This window comes from Ananas comosus, linkage group 24, assembly GCF_001540865.1.
Source record: "Ananas comosus cultivar F153 linkage group 24, ASM154086v1, whole genome shotgun sequence".
Classification (NCBI taxonomy): Eukaryota; Viridiplantae; Streptophyta; class Magnoliopsida; order Poales; family Bromeliaceae; genus Ananas; species Ananas comosus.
The window spans coordinates 2,376,857-2,398,905 of record NC_033644.1 but is presented as its reverse complement, the minus strand read 5'-3'; the positions used below and the strand labels follow the sequence as shown (position 1 = coordinate 2,398,905).

At 38.3% G+C, this 22,049-nt stretch overlaps 2 protein-coding genes across 3 annotated transcripts; one reads left to right on the top strand and one right to left on the bottom strand.

Moving 5' to 3' along the window:
• LOC109728518 (pentatricopeptide repeat-containing protein At2g03880, mitochondrial-like) lies at positions 3,201-4,544 on the top strand. The gene has a single exon (XM_020258934.1). It carries the CDS (start codon positions 3,201-3,203, stop codon positions 4,542-4,544), a length of 1,344 nt encoding a protein of 447 aa, XP_020114523.1.
• On the bottom strand, positions 10,007-16,798 carry LOC109728793 (transcription initiation factor TFIID subunit 14b). Of its 2 annotated transcripts, none has more exons than XM_020259323.1 (6): positions 16,465-16,798; positions 13,920-14,023; positions 13,546-13,767; positions 13,268-13,455; positions 12,984-13,105; positions 10,007-10,668 (listed from the first exon to the last, which is right to left on the bottom strand). In XM_020259323.1, the coding sequence occupies exons 1-6, from the start codon at positions 16,627-16,629 to the stop codon at positions 10,582-10,584; spliced, it is 888 nt and encodes a 295-aa protein (XP_020114912.1). In that variant the 5' UTR covers positions 16,630-16,798; the 3' UTR covers positions 10,007-10,581. The 2 variants fall into 2 exon arrangements, with proteins under 2 accessions (XP_020114912.1, XP_020114913.1); XM_020259324.1 differs by having other exon boundaries at positions 13,920-14,002; positions 16,465-16,797.

Sequence of the window (22,049 nt, the reverse complement as noted above, 5' to 3'; positions counted from 1 at the left end):
AAGATGCCTCAAAAGAGCCACCCCCAGATATCATATTAGTTAAATCTCTATTTTGAAACGTGGTTACGACATAATTGGTGCTCAATTCTTTGTTTGAATGTTCTAAAAATTATGTTTTTTCATAAGCTTACATTCTTGATGGATTTGGAATCATTAGGACTTATTTTTGATAATGAAATTTTGATGTTTCGATGAATTTTGAATCTCTATTATAGATAATTTTATTCTCATATTATTAGTGATGGATTATTTGAGAGTAAACGCTTAATTATATGAATTTAATTTGAAATTTGATGGCGTTTTTAAAGCAGATTTTTTCCGTAAGAATTTTTTTTTTCAGCAGTTTTGGTCCTTGTACCGGCTACAAGAACCTGTTTGTACCGGTACAACGGTCTGTACTCGAGCGGCTTATAACCGGTATAGGCTTCGTTTTGCTTCAAAATCGGAGAACTAAATCACGATTTTTCTTCTGGTCCCGTCCCGGAGAGCTCTTGATCTGGTCCTGCCTCCAGAGTATTGAAGATCGAAGAATCCAAGACTTCGAAGAATCGGAAAGGACGCAAAACACGCAAAACTTGAATCACGATGCTTAGGTAAGCTTTAAATCTTGTTTATGGTGATTCATACTTAATTATAGATCTTAGAATCATAATTTTCAAGTTGTAATTGATTAGAAAGTTTCTAAGAGCTTGTAAAACTCGAAACAATGTATTTTCAGCGAAAATTGCATTGTTGTACCGGTACAAGGGTTTTTCTGTACCGGTACAGACAACGGCTATTGCCGCAGGGAATTACGATGGTTGTTCCGGTACAACCATCATGGCTGTACCGGTACAAGCCTTGTTCCGGAACAAGCTGCAGTCTGTTCAGGGTACAGAAGCTTCGCAGAAAAATCTTCCGTCATGCTGTACCCTGGACAGCTTCCCGCGTTCCGATATAAGGTGCTGAATATGGAAAGAAACTTTCTAATCCTACTCCGTTTTGATTCTAAAGTCTATAAATAAGCTATAGAGGTTCTCTAATCGATGATCGATCATAAGAATACACAATTAAAGAACCCTAGAGGCTAGTATTTCGTTCTAAACCTATTTTCTACAAATTAGCCTCTTTAGATCAAATCGAGATATCGTTTCGCATTCGCTATATGTCGATTTGATCTAGTCTTCAATTGGAGTCTTCTTCCTTGGTTTTCTACAATACTCTAAGCGAAGAATCACCATAATCATGATGCTCTTCATAAACGGCGTCGTGGATTCGGCGTGATTAACGACGGTTCGAGGATTCGGATCAAAGGCTCGTGGATTCGAGTGGCGTTCGTGGATTCGGACGTGTGCGAGGCATTTCGTGGATTCGAGACGTGGCGTTCGTGGATTCGAGCGTGAGGGCGTGGACAACCCGGAGGATTGCACGAGATTAATAGGAGGTTAAGAGAGGTTGAGTCCGTGTAGTCGGTAATCACCTTGTAATCTTTTCTCTTAGTGAATTTTTTTTTGCGTGTTGGTCCCGTGGGTTTTTCTCCAAATTGGAGTTTTTTCACGTAAATCTCGGTGTGATTTTTATTTTTCGCATTTATTTTTATCGCATTGAGATTTGTGGTTTTTGGCTCTTTCACCTATTCACCCCCCTCTAGGTGATAGATACAATCTAGATAGATCCTTGGGCTCCTCAAAACTTTCATCCAGGAGCTCAAACCACATGGCCGAAGGCAGTACATGGGGTCCGGGCCCGGCTGGCACGGCCCAAGAGGGCGTGACGTGCCGGGCTGCCCGCTTCCCCTCGGCCTGGCACAGCCCAAGCCCGTTTCAGGCCATGCCGTGCCGAGCCGAGCCATCGGGGTCCAAAAATAAGGCCCAACATGGCCCAAAGCCTTAGGCCGGCCGGCTCGGCACGAGTGCTACAGTATCCGTGCCGAGCTGTAGCCCAGCCCGAGGTCGTGCCAGGCCGAGTTTTACACCCCTACTCTCCACCCAAATGAGTGTATAATCATACACCCTATTCATCCAACGATGGGATGGCCGTCACTAAACACATCAATTTGGCTAGTGAAAAATTTTCAATCTAGGATGAATGGAGTGTATATTATACACCCCCTTTTAGGGTATATGTGTAGCATTGCTCATATAAAATTATGGGATAATTGCATATGGCTTCTTACACGGGCATTAAATAGCAAATATATCTTTACAAAACTTCAGTTATGAGATTTATTCCTCCAAAAGTCCTTTCGTTTATAAATATATCATTCTATTACCAAAATTTAGATGATCAGGAGTTAAAAATGCTAACCACTAACCACAGTTAGCTAAGGGGTAAAATGACCTTTCCACCTCATATATATAATTTGTATTCTAATGTTGAATCTCATTATCTTTCTCACTCTCTCCTCTTTATCCATGGTAATAGCGAGACCTATGGCTGCGGCGACATCGAAGGCGAAGCCCTCAGTCGCGGCAAAAATAAGGTACGCCGCATGTACCACAACGAAGGCGAGAGAGAGAGAGAGAGAGAGAGAGAGAAAATTAATAGTCATTTTATGCACCAAGCATTAAAAAAATTAATGATGAATCAAATAGTAGGGACATATATGAATGGACTAGAACTTTTGGAATGATACATCCACAAATCAGAGAATTCTTAAAGTGATAAATTAGATAGCTTAAGTTTTGTAGAAATATATTTACTGCTTGATACTTTTGCAGGGGTGTGTATGAAATTAATCATAATATTATGGATTTTTTTCACATTTAGCCCCGATCAAAAAAAAAAAAATTTATATATAACCTTAATAAATTTATGTTTGCACATATGACCCTCTTCTTGTCATGCGAACACCACATTATATTTTTAAATTGAACATAGTGATTAAGTCACCGTATTCATATCCACACTTTTAGTCCCTTCTTTTCTAGTTAGGAACGAAACAAAAGGGGGAACACGGTGATCTACCATGCTCAACTTAAAAATACAACATAAGCGCTTACGTGGCAAGAAGAGAATTATTTATGTAAATATAAATTTGTTAGAGCTATTTGTAAAAAAAAAAAAAATAAAATAAAATAAAAATTAAAAAATTATGAGAGCTAAGTACAAAAAAAAAAAGCCCTAATATTATTTTTAAAAAAAACATAGCATAGCACAAGTAAACCATATTTAATCCCACGACACCACGTGCGGTGAAGACTGGAGACGCATGTTGTCTAATGACAGCCCAAGGGATCCGAACCCGTCTCCCCACCCCCGCCAGTCTTCCCTTCCCACCAATTTTGAAAACCCGAACAAAACCCGCCAAGACCCTCCACGCGCTCTCTTTAAAGACCGGCGTCTTTCCCCACCCCATCCCCGCTCCCACCCTCTTCCTCTCCCACCCCTCCTCCCTCGCCTTCCTCCTCTCCGCCTTCTCCCGCCGCGGCTTCCCCTCCCTCGCCCTCCGCGCCTTCGCCCTCGCCCACCGCCTCCCCCTCCCCCTCGACTCCTACGCCCTCTCCGCCGCCATCTCCTCCTCCAAATCCCCTCCCCACGCCGCGCAAATCCACGCCTGCGCCGCCAAGTCCGGCTGGGCCTCCAGCGTCTTCGTCGGCGGCGCCCTCGTCGACCTGTACGTTAGACTAGGTTCTGTCCGCCACGCTCGTCAGATGTTCGACGAAATTCCACTTAAGAACACCGTGTGCGCGAACGCGCTCCTCGCCGGGTACGTCGAGAGCCGGAGCTGGGACGAGAGCCTTTCGTTCGTGGGTCAGATGAATGAGCTGGGTTTGGAGGCCGACGGGTTCACGTTGTCGTCCGTCTTGAGGATTTGCGCCGAATTGGCCGCTGTCAATCTGGGCGCGCAGGCGCACGCGTATTTGATTCGTAAGGTCGAGAATGCGGAAGAGGATGCGTTCCTCTTCAGCGCGTTGGTCGAGATGTACGGCAAGTGCGGCCTCGTGGGTAAGGCCCGGCTCATTTTCGAATCCGCCCGGAAGGAGGTGAGGAGGAGAGACGTCGTTTTGTGGACGTCGATGCTTAATGCCTACGGCCGGAACGGGCGGTTTGATGACGTGATAAGGGCTTTCGAAGAGATGCTGGTTGAAGGGATCGAGCCGGATGAGATAGCCTTGCTAGTGGTCCTCTCGGCGTGCGCTCGCTCGGGCCAAGTCCTCAAAGGGCTCTCGCTCTTTGAATCAATGAGGAAAGGTTACGGAATGGTTCCTGGGCCTGAGCACTACGGTTGTGTTGTCGATATGCTTTGTAAAGCGGGAGAGTTGGGAAAAGCATGGGACTTTGCTAATGAGATGGTATTGGATAAAGGCGGAGACGGTGGTGGTGTCACCGTGTGGGTTTCCTTGCTTAGCGCCTGTAGGGAATTCGGAAATGTCGAGATCGGGAAGGTCGCTGCTAAGAAGGCTCTCGAATTGGAACCTGATAATGTGGGTATTTACGTCGAGTTGTCGAATTTGTATGCGACGGTTGGTATGTGGGATGAGATTGAAGAGCTAAGAGTGTTGATGAAGGGGAAAGGATTGGAGAAAGATTTGGCATTTAGCAGGTTGGAACATGTCAAATAGACAGCTTAATTCAATACACATTGAGGTTAATAATCAGTAGCCCCCCGGAGCCAGATAGATCGAGATGGAATGAATTTTTGTATTCATCACTGCATATGTAGTGCAATCGATCAGAGGAGAATCCAGTGAATTGAGAGTAGAATCATCCTCTCCGCGCCACATTATCTGAGGAGTTTGATACCTGAAGTGTATTAATAATCATAGTTTCTAACTGTTGATAATTGAATTATTCTGGTGGTGATGTTAACAGGAAAGCTTGCATTGTTAAATTTGATCGATGTTGTATTCTAGAAATAATCGCAGACTCTTTTTTGTGACAATTTTTTGAACTTATGAGGTGAATTCATTATTCATATCTGTTGAAGCTAAAAGTGTTTCTGACAGAAGACAAATCTAGGGAGATGATGAGAGAAATGTGCTCATAAAATCCTTGCTGGCTGCAGAGATGATGGATTTCATCTGGTGTTACCAAGGACTGAAAATTTTATTTCCATAGCTGATTGTTTGCCAGTAATGTGCTATAGGGATTTGGAAAGATTGGATTCAAACTGACTGGCGCTCCTGTAATGATTTGCCTACTCTATCACTGTGATCTTAGATGGTTACTCTAATGTTTGACTCTATCACTATGTTGTTGTCCCTCTTTTTACTTGAATTCAAGTAACTGAAGTCTTATCTGTGTAGATGCAGAGATAAATAGATCAATAGAAACATGAAATAGAGGGAGCAGATGCGAAATAAGATAAATAGATCAATAGAAACATGAAGTAGAGGGAGCGAGAGAACGCGTGGAATAGTTTAATGAGAAGAGGAGGATCAAGTCCTCAAGGATTCGGTTCTAAGTTGCTTAGAATCATTTGCGAATGAGATATTATTAAATTCATTACATTCATGTTAAGGAAAGAATACTTTTTCTTTCTTTTTTTCTTTTTTTTTTGAGAGAGATAGATAGCACGCTATCCGCTTCGTTTATTTCACTTAGAAATAAACTTAGCTGGAAATATGAATCAACTAGGATTCGAACTTGTGTCTCAGATACCAACTATCAAGCGCTTTGTCACTTGCTCTAGAAAAGAATAAATTTTCAAGTTAGATTAATGCATGCTCTTAAGATGGTGTAGACAAATGCCGAGACTCGCAAGAATGTTACTTAGGTAATGAATGCACAAAACCTCCTTTTTGTCTCATGCTTTAGATGATCAACAGAAATAGTCTTGGTCCATTTCTTGTCCAAGAGTTAATTTGCAAGCTTAGTGATTTTGAATATAGAGAAATTCCTTCTCTACTGTTTACTAAAGAGCTAAAATAAGACACATTGTGTTGGCTTTGGTTCCCTTATCTTGCCAAGTGAGATATCTAGCTAACTTTCTTCTACTGTAAATGCAGAATAGCTAGAGGCTCTGACATGCCTTTTACAGAAGAGGATGGGTTTATTAGTGAAAGATGCTGAAGAAAGATCGAGTTGATCTTGAACAATATTGAGAATTCATATTTCTGTTGTTGCTGGTTCTGTCGCAAGTGTGCTCAATCTCAATTGTTGGAGGATATATATATATATATATATATATATATATATAGTAGGACTGCTGTGCTCTCAGGAGCACGGAGGCCTTCGTTCTCCTGAGCCGTTTTCGATGATGGAATTTCCGAATCGACGATCGGCTCCGTTAGACTTGATCTAGCGTATTTGAATTTTCTAGAAAATAATTTTTACGATTTTTCGATATCATTTACCTAGCAATCGAAAGGATAAAAAATCAATAATTTTTAACGGCTGAAAATAAAAATCCTATAAAAAGTGGTGATATAGCACTAAATTTTTCGATCGGAAATATTGATTTTGTTGTAGATAGTATAAAGAATTTTGTATCAAAATATCATCTGATTTGAATACTTCTATACCATTAAACTTGAAAATGGCAGATATCAACCATTAAAAATTATGGATTTTAAATCCTTTCGATCACTAGGTAAATGATATCAAAAAATTGCAAAAATTATTTTCTAGACACTTCAAATACCCTAGATCAAGTCTAACGGAGCCGATCGTCGATTCGAAAATTCCATCATCGAAAACGGCTCAGGAGCACAGGAGCACAGCAGCCCTGCTCTGTATATATATATAGAGAGAGAGAGAGATAGAGAGAGAGAGTCTAGCTATGGTGCTTGTAAAAGCACCAAGCACTTGATGCTTGTAAGTTTTTTACCGTTAGATCTATTCATCGGATCATTTTCAACCATTAGATTACACTATTCAACCAACCACACACTCAACCCTAAGAGGCCCACATCATCCTAACCGCATATCTCTTAATCCAATGGCTAAAAATCTACAAGCACCAATAACTTGGTACTTTTAAAAGCATAGGAGCTCAATTATATATATATATATATATATATATAGAGAGAGAGAGAGAGAGAGAGAGAGAGTCCGGCTATGGTGCTTGTAAAAGTACCAAGTATTTGGTGCTTATAATTTTTTTACCGTTAGATGTAGGCCTTTGATCATTTTCACCCGTTAGATTATACTATTCAACCAACCACCCACTTAACCCTAGGAGGCCCATATTATCTTAACCGCACATTCCTTAATCCAAGGGCTAAAAACTTACAAGCACTAATGACTTGGTACTTTTAAAAGCATAGGAGCTCAATTATATATATATATATATATATATATATATATATATATATGTGTGTGTGTGTGTGTATAGCAGGGCTGATGTGCTCTCAGGAGCACGGAGGCCTCCGTGCTCAGGAGCTCGGAGGCCTCCGTGCTCCTGAGCCGTTTTCAATGATGGAATTTTCGAATCGACGATCGGCTCTATTAGACTTGATCTAGGGTATTTGAAGTTTTTAGAAAATAATTTTTGCGATTTTTTGATATCATTTACCTAGTGATCAAAAGGAGTCAAAATCAATAATTTTTAATGGTTGATATCTGCCGTTTTCAAGTTTAACGGTGTAGAAATATTCAAATCAGATGAAATTTTGATACAAAATTATTTATACTATCTACAACAAGTTCAATATTTCTGATCGAAAATTTTAGTGCTATATCACCACTTTTTATAGAATTTTTATTTTTAGCCATTAAAAATTATTGATTTTGAATCCTTTCGATTGCTAGGTAAATGATATCGAAAAATCGCAAAAATTATTTTCTAGAAACTTCAAATACGCTCGATCAAGTCTAACGGAGCCGATCGTCGATTCGGAAATTTCATCATCGAAAACGGCTCAGGAGCACGGAGGCCTCCGTGCTCCCGAGAGCACAACAGTCCTGCTCTATATATATATATATATATATATATATATATATATATATATATATATATATATAGAGAGAGAGAGAGAGAGAGAGAGAGAGAGAGAGAAAGAGAGAGTCCGGCTACTATACTATCGATAGTACCAAGTTCTTTGTACTATTGAGTTTTCTACCATTAGATCTACTCTTTGATCATTTCCACCCGTTAGATTATACTATTAACCAACCACCCACTGAACCCTAAGAGACCACTATCAATTTAACCGGGGGCCACTATCATCCTAGCCACACATTTTTTCATCCAACAGTCGAAAACTCAATAGTACCAAGGGCTTGATACTATTGATAGTATAGTAGCATAACTCTCTCTCTCTATCTCTCTCTTTCTCTCTCTCTCTCTCTATATATATATATAGAGAGAGAGAGAGAGAGTAGGTCTTTTGTACTATTAGGAGTACTGAGGCCTCCGTACTCCAAAGCCGTTTTTTATGATGGAGCTTCCGAATCGACGATCGACTCTGTTAGACTTAATCTAGCATATTTGAAGTATCTAAAAATAAATTTTACTCTTTTTGGATATCATTTACCTAGCGATCGAAATGGTTCAAAATCAACAATTTTTAATGGTTGATATATATTGTTTGCAAGTTTAACGGTATAGAAGTATTCAAACCAAATAAAATTTTGATAAAAAATTTTTTGTACTATTCACTGCAAGATCAATATCTCTGATCAAAAATTTTAGTGCTATATCATCACTTTTTGTGATATTTTTATTTTCGGCCGTTGATTTTGAACTCTTTCGATCGTTAAGTAAATGATATCGAAAAATTACAAAATTTATTTTCTAGATACTTCAAATACACTAGATGAAGTCTAACGGAGCCGATCGTTGATTCGGAAGCTCCATCATCGAAAACAACTTAGAAGCACGGAGACCTCCATGCTCCTAATAGCACACAAGACCTCCTATATATATATATATACACACACACAAACTGATTTTGGGTGGATCAAATACTTGAGGCTTGTGTATGTACATTTATGCAACTAAGAATCTACTTTTGAGTCTATGAATGTAAACAGGTAGTGATTCTTGACGCGAACGCAATATTATAACCTCTAGATGTATATAGTTGCGATCACACTACAGTTGTAACTGCATACATATTAAAAAACTGATGTTCAGTTTCGTGCATTTAAAAACTAATTGTTGTTGCACACTAGGCCGCTAGGCTACTTTGAATAGCATCCTTTGAATTTTAACAGCCTATTAATACATGTTTTATCTCTTTTCTTTTCCATGAGCATACACTCTATCCCAAGTTTATGATCGACCCCACCACACACACACACTCCCTCAGTGGAGGGAGGTGCTTCGCTGGTCACACCATGTGACCAGAGTAGTAAATACTTCCATAGATTGTACAAGTAATATTTACTTTTTCGTTTTAGGCAAAAATATATGGGAATTCCCTCAACCATAGAAAATTCTGTAACAGGCCCCCAACCCCCCCTAAGCTTTCATTTGCACCGTTTTGATTTGAGTTGTTTGAGCGATTTGAATTAAGATTCATTAAAGTTAAAGGCTCCATTAACTATTAGTCATCAAGCATCAACAAAACGGATTGGAAATCTTACTGAACCGCAGATTAAATTAACGAAATCCTCAACAAAACGGATTGGAAATCAGAATCAGAACAAATCAAAAGTTGAAGGTGTTATCTATTAAATGAAAAAAAGTTTCAAGGACATATCTTGATCTCATCTGCCTTATAGTTGAGGGGATACCCACTCATTTTTACCTTCACAGTGAGTATGAAATCTGAATTTGATGGCATTGTATTAATGCTTCCACAAGTAGGCATACAATAATACCATAGCACCACAACTGTAAGCAAGAATCTTTTGCTTAATTTTGTTCAACCATATATTCTGCAGCTTGGCAATATTTTGAACCTGAAATAAAACTATTCATAGCAAAAATTTGAAGTTCTAAAGAAGGAAAAGGCTCCTTGCAGATTTTAAGTGCTATAGTAGGAAAACTTCAAAATCCCCCTTCCGATATAGTGCATTCCCAGCTTAGTATCCTATCAATTTAAGTGTAACAGTATTGCTACTATAACATTTTATCTTTTGTTTTCCGTAAGAATCCATTGTTGCGAGTAACAAGGACTACATGTTACAAAAAATAGAATGGTACAATCCAGCTTGTACTTTACTAATTCGTTGTTTATATAATTATAGCATTTTGCCGCCCCATTAACCACAGTTCCTTACGGAAAACAAAAACAAAAACCACTTAATAGCAAAGTACTGCACTTTGAAGCACAATGTAAATGCACTACATTACAGGAGACCTTTTGAAGTTTTCCCTTCAAAGCACAAAGGCAGAAAGCTGAAACAAAATAAAAATGAAAAACTGACAATAAATCCTTTTTTTCGATGTACTTACCTTTACTATCTGCAACACAAATGTTTGCTCATTGCTGTAAGGTCCAATAAACTTTACAAACACAACGAAGCAAACTACAGAGAACAATAGAACTAAATGCAGTAGCGAAAGCATTCCCACTGAAAATTGTGCCATGTCAAATGAAAGAAAGCAGCCTCACTGCAGTTCCTATTTCCATTTCGTATGGGACCTCCCTATTTGCTTCAAAATTCTAACTTCAAGTCATCGGCATACTGTTACTGGAAGCAAGTTTTGTTTGTCCACAGTATCTGGAACTCTGTAGACAACCGCTAAAGGGAAAACCACAGGTATAGTTACTGACCAGAAGCAGCTCTTGACTGTTGTGGCGGCCCATCAATCTTGGTTAACTGTCTTCTGAGCTTAACTATGTGAGCTTGCACCTGAATGAGGAAACAACAGTTGAATTAAATTTTGAGTCAATTTACTATATGAATACTTTCGGTTATGCCCTATGATGTAAACTAACTCTAGGAATATCAAATATAGATGTACAGAAAACAAACAGAATAATTGCATTAATTTGCTGGAATCCATCTTTAATATTATAGCGCATCTATTGACCAACTCCATAATCAAGCAAGGTTAAGGAACATGATGTAACTGAATCATGACGATGGTTAGCTCAATCAGTGTTTACTTTTGTTATGTTGAGGCATTTTAATCTACCTTCAGTTGGGCATGAATTTGGTGAATTTTCTATTTTTCAAGAATCTGTATAATTTCCATATAATTATTGTGCTATTTAAAGCAGCAAAGATTACAAAAAAAAAAATTTGATGGGCTATGACTCTTATCTATATTCAACATGATTCTACAACAATTTAATCTGATCCATTTCCCATCTAAGAGCTTGAAGGAGTCCATATACAACTCAAAGTGAACATTATGCATAGAGATGAATGGTTGATTTGTAAGAGACATTATTGACTAATAACAGAGGAAACTTTGTTTCCTTGGGCCCAGCAGCGTTTCATCCATTTTCCATGGATCTTCTACCTGTAATACTCATGCTAATCCTGGCTGCATTCTTTCCTTTCCCCTATCTAATATTTTCATTATTGATTAACCACTAACCCTACATACTACATCATCACCATTATATGGTTCACACCATTTCAACCTACTGCACAACTCCAATCAGCATAAAGATCATATGGGTACATACTGAGTAAAGAATAATCATTATCTTTCGAAGTAAACATGACATTTATATTATAAAGTTTCAGCATGAAAATCTACTCAAATTTACCTGCATAGAAAATGCAGGCCGACCATAATCCGGCTTCACCATATAGTGGCAATGATGGGGAATCGGATCCTTTTCGGACTTGTACTCATCGTCGGAACTGTATTTGGAATATTTGGTTGCACGATGGACCAATGCTAGAAGCCTTACTTAGATCTGAATCTGATTCAGATTCGGTAGATTGATTTTGGAAGTTTTATTAGATTAAGATTTTTATTTGAAAGTTTTAGTTTATTTGGAAGTTTTAGATTAGAATTTTATTTGTTTTCAGAAATCTATTTTGAATTCTGTTATGAGAATTTTTTTTAATTTCATTTTTAGGACTCGTGTTCTTAGACGTTTTAACCTATATTCTATAAATAAGGGTCAAGACATTATTGTAAGGCATGCTTTTTGTTATTGAAATTTGAAAGAGTTGAATTCCTCGTGAATTTTCCTTGCCTTTGCGAAAGCTTTGACCGAAGTGAGTCCGACTTAGGAGTTATCCTATGGATTATTGTTTCTTTTCCTTCTCTTTTCTCTTCTATTTTATTTGAGCTGTTGGATCCAGTACAATAAAAGAGAGTCGTTGAGATCGACTTATCTGCATAGGACCCACCTGTCGGATCCCTTCACAGCTAGGCCGTACTAAAGAAGTTGTACGTGAGGCGCATTCAACTTTTGTCCGTATGCCCCCTCCTCTCGGTCCGTACAGCAAGCTACGGGGGCACTTGATCAAAAAAGAATAATCCGTCCATTTTCTCCTTCCCTACAATCCACCATCACCACAACAACCATCTGATCGAGATTGCGATCTAAGCCTACTCTGTGGAAACGAGTCATCGTCAAATCTTTCAATTTCTCTATTCTTTCTATAGCTAATCTTAAACCCTAATTTCCTATTATCCTCATTTTTTTCCCATCACTTTCTAAACTCTAACCCTTACTCTCTTTCCCACTATTTTAAAAGTTCTACCAAAGCGGCTAAGACCTGACGATCGAAAGAAGTTGAACTGACTCACCCACATGCGTGCAATGGATCCAATCCAGTGGAAACTCAAAGGTGTGATTTTTCCCTAATCAATCTCTTATTTAAATTTTTGAATTTCCGGATTTGTCATTTATTTCTTTTTAGTTTGATTTCTAAGAATCGCTCGATCCGTATTTAAAGCAATTCTCGAAAGCTCTCAACCCCTAAACCATTCTGCATCAAGCAATCTATATGTGAATTTCACAAACCTTAGAGATAAGAAGCAGTAATAACTTGAAACATTTTGAGGAAATTCGTGACATGTGAGATCAGACTTAGTATGGCTGAGAGAAATCTTACAAATTGACTTTGCGTAACAACTTTACAAACCAAATATTACATTCACAGACTTCCTAACACAAGCATTCAAATGTCCAAAATGCTAAATTTAGAAACCATCTCCATTTAAATAGTTCAAAGATAAGGAAATCAAATATTACCTGTTGACGAGCTGCTGCCAGTTTTAATAGCTCATCTGCCTCGGAGAAATTCATGAACCACTGACTCAGTGCATGATCTTTAGTGTCACCTCGTTTCTTTTCATTTACATGCTCAAGTGGCGCTAAAAGGGTCAATGGCAGTTAGTTTCTCAGAAAATATAGAGTACGAATGACGAGTAAAGAGAGTTGAATGTACAAATGGCAAGTAAAGAGAGTTGAAAGTACAAATAACAAGTAATGAGGGTTAAAAATATGAATGACAAGTAAAGAGAGTTGCATTATACCTGGGGGTGGCAAGGATAAACCAGGAGGTAGCCTAGGTACAACTGCAGCTGGATGATTCTGAACTCTAGCAAAAAAAGCTTCTGTAGGCTCCGAAAATACAACCTCATCATATGTTTCAATTACAACAGGCTTTTTAGTGGACTGAGGAGCACTATCATCTTCAGGATACAACTTTAGCTGGTGATATCTGTTCCATTTGGAAAAGTTCCATTAGACGTAGAATGAGGTTGGTGATCAGAATTAAGTGATAGCAGAAACTCTTTTACTTCAAACTTACAGATCCAACTGCTTGTCACAAACATCACTGTGGAAGAAAAGGCTAATGGCTATTTCAAATTCTCCCCAACCAGATTCCGATACCTCAAAAGGTGCCGACTCCACAACCCTTGTCGGATTGTTGAAGCTGGGATGTAGTTGAAACACTGCACGCTTAACTATCACGCTTAAATCCTCATTTGTTGCTCCACGGACATAGACAGTCCATTTGTGTGAATTGTACCTAAATGGGAAAATCTAATTACTAACATAATAATATATATTGACACAACATGTGATTTTACAATAACCCCCTTTTTGTATAAAGACTATATTAGTAGTTCTAACTTGCCAAATATTCTCCCAAAAAAAAGAGTCGTTAAATTGCAAACTTACTCGCTTGCTTTTTTACCAAGCCAAAATGATATTGTTCCGTACACAATAGGAAAGCTGATCTCCACATCCTTGAGCCTTTTGGTCTGTTCTTCAGAAAAAAGCAACTGACACAGTAAATAGAAAGATTATGTGCAGTAAAAGGATGTTCATCAGCATGCAGGATGAAAAAGAGAGACACATTTCGGACTCGAGCTTCTACTGATTAGCACTATGAAATAAAAGATAGTTCGCTGAAAAGATACTTGAACTACATTTGTAACAGTTCTTACTTCTTATTAATCTTCATTATCAATATGAAAAACATCGTTATTGTTAAGAAAACAGCAGAACGCGAAGAAAGAAAAAGAACAGTTGCCGAATGAAAAGAATAATGTGAGCTGCAAGCCATCAGAAAAAAAATGACAGAAAAATATTTGTTGCTAGCTTACATCTAGATTACAAAAAGACAGGACTACCATCGTGTGGTACGCTCTACGTGACAGCCATGTGTAGCAAAGTACTTACGTGAGCACCTGAATTACACTGATATATGGTGTGGCAATCTATGCCAACGACACACATTATCAGGCATAACAAGATATTTTGTCCTGAGGTATTTAACTAAAAACCATTTCCTAGACTTTCAAGAGGTCTTTTAATTTTATTGTTTGCCCTTAATAGACAGATTACTGACTAATTTGAGTAAAATTTCTTGAAAATAAGGATTTAAGTGCCGTGGCATGGGGTCGGACCGAGCACTTACCTATCTGCTGATACACTATGTGAAGAAATATCTATTTTCTTTGGCGCCAACATATTATAACTGCTTATCAAATCATTTGCACTTTGTGATGTTGTCCATATGACAATAGGATTGGCTGTTTATAGGCCCATAAAAGAACGTAACTATAGGCCCTAATATTCTTCCCCATATTTGAATATGTTAATTTCTAATCCCTCCAAATCCTTTTTGTCCATTCCCTCCAATGTTTCTTTTGTCACTATGTGCTGACATGTTGTCTTTTAAGTTCCCTCCTATTTTTCAACTTCAATTAAAAGTCTTCAACTTTCTCTTGGAAGTTCAGTCCAACACTGGAAGCGAAACTAGAGTTAGCCGCCATATCTTTAGAGCGCTTTGAGGAGGTTGAAGAGAAAAGTTTCTAATATGCGTGCACACACCTAGTTGAGCTTGAGCATGGGAACGGAGTAGTCCAAGTCAGGTCAAGCTAGCATGGAGTAGTGCAACATAGTTGCGGGTGTGGGTGTGGGATATCACCTCTAGACTTTGCTATTTCATTTCTATTATTTTTTAATAGCTACTGTACTCAATTACCAATTAGCCATTTAGCCATTTTCACACGTTAAAAACCTAGCTTAATTATCATGTCTCTTCAAGTCTTCTCACAAACGATCGCTGCTAACATGGGGAGAATGCTCCCATTACGAACCTTACTGTATATGTTCACGAGCAGGTCATGAATGTTTTAGCAAACATTAGGAAGAACATTAGTGCCTTAATATTCCTTTTTTGGCCTAAAGCTAGCCCAACCATCATTGGAATATCTTATCTCTGTTACCTATTCGAGAAAAAAAGTCAGAAAGAAACCCCCCAGATTCTCTCTCTCCATGTCTGCAATTTCCTCTAATCTTGATTGCTTTTCATCTTTGGGTGTTAGAAATCTTTGTCTACCTCCTCCATGATCATGCTTGCGGGCTTAGGATTTTCGGTCGTATCTTGGCACAGTGTTCTTGGTCAATTCGACACAAAAGATAGAAATATGCCTTAGGTGCGATGCACACTTTGCGAAGATAGAGTTTCAATTTGTTCTACATCAATTGCTAGTTACCAAAGCACTAATTTATCAGTTTGCATTTGTTTCCATCACTAAAATTTATTTTATCTTAAAAAATACAACCGAATTTCAGTATTGTTGTTCTGGCAGTAATTGCACTCGACCATCTTGTTTCCTCAAAAATATATCATAACCTATCTCATGCTGGCCTCTTCATTGCTAACAAGCATGCGATTAATTTCAACCAAGGATAGAAGTAAAATAGAAAGGCGTCTAGTGAAAATTAAGATAGAAGCAGTTTCATATAAACCACATTAAATAGCCTATGCGCCTGTTTGACTGTGCTTCTACTTTTGTTCTCAAGAACAACTAGTTCTAATAATAGCACTACTTAGACGGCAGCGTATCATTCAAACGGCACTATCTATCTTATGCGGCCAGATATGAGCTGCATACGCAGTCTGCTAGACTAAACCAATCATCAGCGGCCAGAGAATGAAGTCTGATTGGGGCCTAAAGAGAGGTTGCCAATGAGGAGTTAATTGAGATCTTGTTTGCATTACATTGACATCAATCTTACCGTTTATTGATTCAATTCTTAAATTACCAACACTACAACCCTTGTTAAGTTCTTATTTATACACGATACCGCTATAATTCGTTATTGATAACTGCATATGCATGAATCAACCAACCACCATGCTCAAGAAATTGAATACTTAACAATTATTAAGAAGGAGAGAGAGAGAAGAAGGGTTAAGAGGCAGCATCACCTTCTTGTCGGCGTCGTCGGAGGGCCGAGCGGGCTTCGACCGCTGGGCCTTCTGGACGGAGCCGGCGCCGGCGCCGGCGGACTCGGGCGGGTCGCCGGCGCTCTTCTTGGAAGAAGATGACGGCGCCGCCGCCGCCGCCGCCGCCGCCGTCGCGGGGTTAGGCATCGGAAAGAAGGATGTTGTGGTCGAAAGAGAAGGGAACTGAGGTGAGGGAGAGAGAGAAAGGGTCGGGTTTAGGAACGAGGTCGAAGGGTTTTCTTTTTTTTTTCTTTTTTTTTTTCTCGTTTTTGGGAGACTGAGGAGCGAGGAGCGGGCGAGCGTAGTAGTTAGGGTTCGCCGAACCCTGAATAATCGCGTGTTAAGGCGTTTCTGTCTTAAACCAGTCTCGACCGGTTCCACTAAAATCTGAACCGGTCCAGAAGCCAGTTCCGGATTGAAAAATAATTTTCTACTGGTGTAGGACCCGCGCTTCGCTGCGGATAAATAATATAAATATAATATTTTAAAAAATAATTAACTAAAAATAAAAATATGAAAAATTAATCAATTTTTAAAGAAATACCTCTAAAGAGGTGTTTGATTTGACATAAAATTATATAAACTAGTTTTTTTAGGGAAAGAAATTATAGTGACATCAAATTTTCACTTATCTTTCAAATAGAAAAAGAAGAAGGAAGAAGAGATAAAAAAAAAGAAGAAAAAGAAGAAGAGGGAGTTACAGAGAATAAGGAGAAGAGAAAAAAAAAAAAAAAAGAAAAAAAAAAGATTAGGAAAACAGTGGCTGTCGCCGTCGTGATCGTTGCTGATGTTGTTGTAATAACCGCCACTGTTGCCGTGACCTCCATTGTTCCCGCGGCCACCACTGCCACCACGACCGCCGACGCTGCTTCTCACTGTCGTGCGTATTGCCGACGCCGGCCAAGCCGCCGCTGGCACCACCTAAGCTGCCATCGATGTTGTCCGGCAAGAAATAAAGGAAAGAAAGAAGAAGAAAAAAGGATAAGGAGAAGAGTTAAAAAAAAAAGAGGAGAAAACGAAAAGGAGAAAAGTCGTTGTTGCTATAGTAACTGTCGCCGATGCTGCTGTGCGCAAACGCCTACGCCGCCGTGACCGCCGCCGCCGCCGCTCAACCACCCAAACTGCCATAGCCATTGTCAGGCTAGAAGTGAAAAAACGAAAGAAAGAAGAAGGAAAAAAAGAAGAATAGGTAAGTACAAAGAAAAAGAAAAAGAGAATCAGGAGAAGAGTAAAAAGAAAAAAAAAAAAGAAGCTAGTAGCTGCGGGTTTTTTNTTTTTTTTGTATGATGTTGCCGCCGTCGTGTCCACCGCTAACGTCGCCCAAGTCGCTCTTGCTGCCGTGAACGCCGCTCACGCTGCCGCGGTTACCGCTGCTGACATCATCCAAGTCATCGCCGTCCTCATGACCAAGGCGCAGGTATAGAGATAATAGAGAAAGAAACTTTGGGAGGGAAGGAAAGAGAGAAGGCATAGATAGAGAGAGAATAGAGAGAGAAACTTTGGGAGGAAGGAGAGAGAGCACTGGAGGTTAGAGAGAGATGCTTAGAAAAAAAAACCCTTCAAGTGGTGAAGAGTCGAATTGGGAGAAAGTGGCCTTTCGGAAAGCGAAACGTCAAATAATAAGAGAATAGAGGGGGCGAGAGAGAGAGAGAGGGCTTCGGCTAGGAGTAGGGGGGGAGAGAAAGAGGGACAGGGTAGAAGTAGAGGGGAAGAGAGAGTGAGAGGGTAGGAGTATAGGGGAAGAGAGAGAGAGGGGCGGAGAGAGGGAGAACCGCAGAAGGGGAAAAAGAAGAGTGTGCCAGGTAGATGTGACGTGGAGAGAGAGAGAGAGAGAGAGAGTAGGAGAATGGGGTAGATGTGGGGATAAATTCCCCTTCGCCACGTGGAAGGAAGCATAGGGAGAGATGCCACGTCGCCTTTGATGGAGGTGTCAAATAGTATAGGTAATAGATGATGGTAAAGTATTTTGATAATCTATTTTTTGAAATCTGATTTTATTTTTTAGTATTAACTTTCTAATTTTACATATCTAAAATTAGAAGCAATTAGAAATCTCTCTCTCTCTTTCTCTCTGGCACCTCCCCAAACCCTTTGTTCCTCTTCTCCTACGCCCATTTCCCTCTTTCCCATTCATAGAGTCAACCCCATCTCTCTCTCTGTTACTTTCTCTCTCTCTCTCTCTCTCTCACCCCCTCCCCAAACCCTCTTCCCCTTTCTCATCCTTTCCCCAAAGTAACCCCCCACCCCACGCGCTCGCGAGAGATGGCGCATGCGAGCTAGCAATGGCGCGCGTGACAAGAAGAGGATCTCGGACTCGCGCGAGCCCTCTGTCGGCCTGAAGCAGATCCTAGACGCACTACGGCACTAGCCTCTCTCACTAGTTCGCCGACGCTAGCCCCTCTCACTAGTATTTGTAAATTATTTTTTCTTTTTCCAATTTTTTTGTGTTGTCTTTGAAGCTTTCATATATATAGCATTTTTAGTCTCTGACTATTCAAAAATATTATATTTTTATATACAATGATATTTAACCATGTTTGGAATAACCGAAATAAGTGAATCATTTAGTAGAAGGATAAAATGATCATTTTATAAGAAAAATTAGGTCTATTATTGACATCCAAGAACTAACATATTCACATGAAAGAACACTGATCAAGTTGTAATATTGCTATAGCACAGGTATTATCAATACATTTTACCCTTTAAAGAAAATATAAACTCTCACAGTTTATGAACTCAACCCTCGTTTTAATAGATGGATTATGCGAAAGAAGGATTTTGGTAGGTAATTCATCCGCCAAGAGTGTAATTTGTTTAAGTTAGTAGCCAATTCAGGAGCATAACATTATTTGTCCTAACATAGTTATTGTATTTCTTCTTCTTTTGTCCTATGCATATTGTTAGTTAGAGATCATAGTGAAAAAGGAAGATAAAACAGGCAGGAGTTTTGTGTTATTTGAGGAACTTAAAATTGATTATGCTCCTGGCATCGTCCCATTCTTATTGATAGATGGAGTATACAAGCGAATAAGTTGAATTTGAGTCATGCTATGGTCCACCGAGACGGACAAGTCTTGCTTTTGCAAAGCAAGTGCACTAAACTAGGAACCATGATGCCGGGCAGCCGTCATTATGGTGGTGATCCTTATTAATTTCTTTCACTAGGAAACTTTTCTCAAACTGCTAATAGAAAAAGTGATTCTACTCTCGCATTATCATTTGACCAAGAAGATGAATGTCGTTTCACGCCAAGTGAAATTTTTGCGATTGTACAACTATCTGATTCTGCTTCAAGCACGTACAACATTTTTTGACTTCTATATTCTGCTGGGCGTAGTCAATTATCGATCTTTATCAATAAGGAGATTGTTAGAGATTGCTATAGTACATGGTTAGAACATAGGTGATACTGAAGTTGTTGTTTGTCATAAAATATGATTTTAGAAGCAGTTTTTTAGTTCTACATATTTCCTTGTGCAGACTAGCCGTAGGAATATGATTAGTATACGGTGGTTTTTTTTAGTTAAGAATTTCCTACAGTAGTCTTATTAGATGTTAATGAATTCGAAATTCCCTGTGCAATTTTCTTATTAGGAGATAGATTGATGGTTAAGGACCACTATACATCTTTTCCCAAGTAATGCGAAATTCTACTGCTTGTTTTGAACTGGCATTTCTACTATATTGCTGCTCGATTTACTATTTGCTTAGCATGCCAAAAATATGAGCCGACAAATTTTTGGAATTATTTAAACCAGTTCTCTATCTAAGTCTAACGCTGGATGAGTTTTTTGGTCGAATTTTTGTTTATTTTGGATCTAATTTATTCTGGATTTCTCCTCTGCAGCCCTTTCTCATTGGTTCACCCTGCACTCTGCAGCTCGTTGCCCAGTTTATAAGGAAATTGTAGAGCACAAAGCAAACATTGAGAAGGAATTTTTATCTCTTAAACCAGTTTGTAATACTTTCTAAGATCTTCATTTTAATTGCAAGCCTATCTCACATCTGTGTCTCTTCCTCTTTTTTTCTTTTTTGTCTTTTGGCTATCTTGTTCCAAATATATGCTTTAGGATGACTATTATAGTTGTAGGTGATAGGATCTTAGAAATATTCATCTTATCTTTCAAATTTCTTCCTTACTGATAGACAACCTTAGGCATAGTATAGAAATAAAGGCTTAACCAAAGATTGCAAAAAAATGATATATAAGACTCGAGTGCCTGTTTAGATGCAATTGTTATAACTATTATCTAGTATAGATTTAGTTTCTAAATGAGTGAAAAGATCAAGCTAAAATCGTATGGTTCAGAACCGGTTCTGTAATGGAAAGTAAGAGGTATTAATTTCTGGCTAAAAGCCACTTTTGGTCTTTGATGCGAGCTATATTCACTTTTGCCAAGTTTGATGTAGTTTCAGAGTGGTAGTAGTACTACTAATCATGTAATACATGGGCCAAGTATAAAATATCGTGTCATGCAGTTCTTGCACAATATGTATAGGAGAATTATTTTTCTTCCTTTCTTAAAAGTATTTATAGAATTATGTCATGCAGTTCATCCACAATATAAGAGAACTATTTTAAATAGTAAGCAAACCTATACAAATTCACTCAGATTTAACAGTTTTAATATTCAAAAGTACGATACACTCTGTCACCCTCTTCATTAGTGTATTTGGCTGAAGTATCATATGATAAAGTTTGACTATTAGTTTTATCATGTTTAGTTTTTGTGTCATCCTTTTCTACTCTGCTTTGAACTGTTGGAACTTAATTCTACTTTACGACCATGTATTTCAAAGTGAGTGCTTTACTACGGTTGCTTTTTCTAGTATCCTGTTAACACCTCTTGTTAAAATGATTTTCGAACAAAGCCGAGATAAGAATGATTAAGGAAATGTTTCAACGCCAACATTCCAATGGTCCACCTCCTTCATCTGAAGGATAAACAATGTAATCTTATTTATATTAATTTGTATAATTTTTGCATGTTTATAGTGGTATACAAAAGTTGTTTTAGATTCTATGAGTTATTTATTTGCTATGTTGTTCAAAATCTATTTGCATGACTTATTTTTATATTGTTTTAACTTTATTCTTTTTCTCTTTTGTAGGTAGTTCATCGTGATTTTTAGGACAAGAAAAGATGATGAATTGCAAGCTCTCTTTTTTGTTTCAAGCGGACCTTTTTTGGAAAAATGGTGATAGTCATTAACTTTAGTACTTTGTTTTCTTTTTGGTGAATGTTGACTATATATGTAATGGTGTGATGGAAACTATGGTGTGATGGAATTGAAACTATATGTAATAGATGAATGTTTTGGAGAAAAATATAAATATTATGGATGCTAATTACTTCAATTGTTAATGAAGTTTTATTATACATCTAAAAATTGTGGATTTGTTGTAAGCTTGTTTATATATATGTGTGTGTATATATGTATTTATATTATTGTGTATGCAAAATATTTATGTGATTAAAAATAATAATTGGTTAAAAATAAATTATGATCTCAAATGCAATATCTATATTATTAACGATGGGAAGAGTAGTCGTTGTTACATA

Excerpts from the sequence above, each read along its gene's own strand:
- LOC109728518 (XM_020258934.1), top strand. The coding sequence starts at position 3,201 with ATGACAGCCCAAGGGATCCGAACCCGTCTCCCCACCCCCGCCAGTCTT.
- LOC109728793 (XM_020259323.1), bottom strand. The coding sequence starts at position 16,629 with ATGCCTAACCCCGCGACGGCGGCGGCGGCGGCGGCGGCGGCGCCGTCA. Across the intron at positions 13,768-13,919 it reads CTTGGTAAAAAAGCAAGCGA|GTACAATTCACACAAATGGA; the intron begins GTAAGTTTGCAA and ends TTTCCCATTTAG. Across the intron at positions 13,106-13,267 it reads TTTATCCTTGCCACCCCCAG|CGCCACTTGAGCATGTAAAT; the intron begins GTATAATGCAAC and ends TGACCCTTTTAG.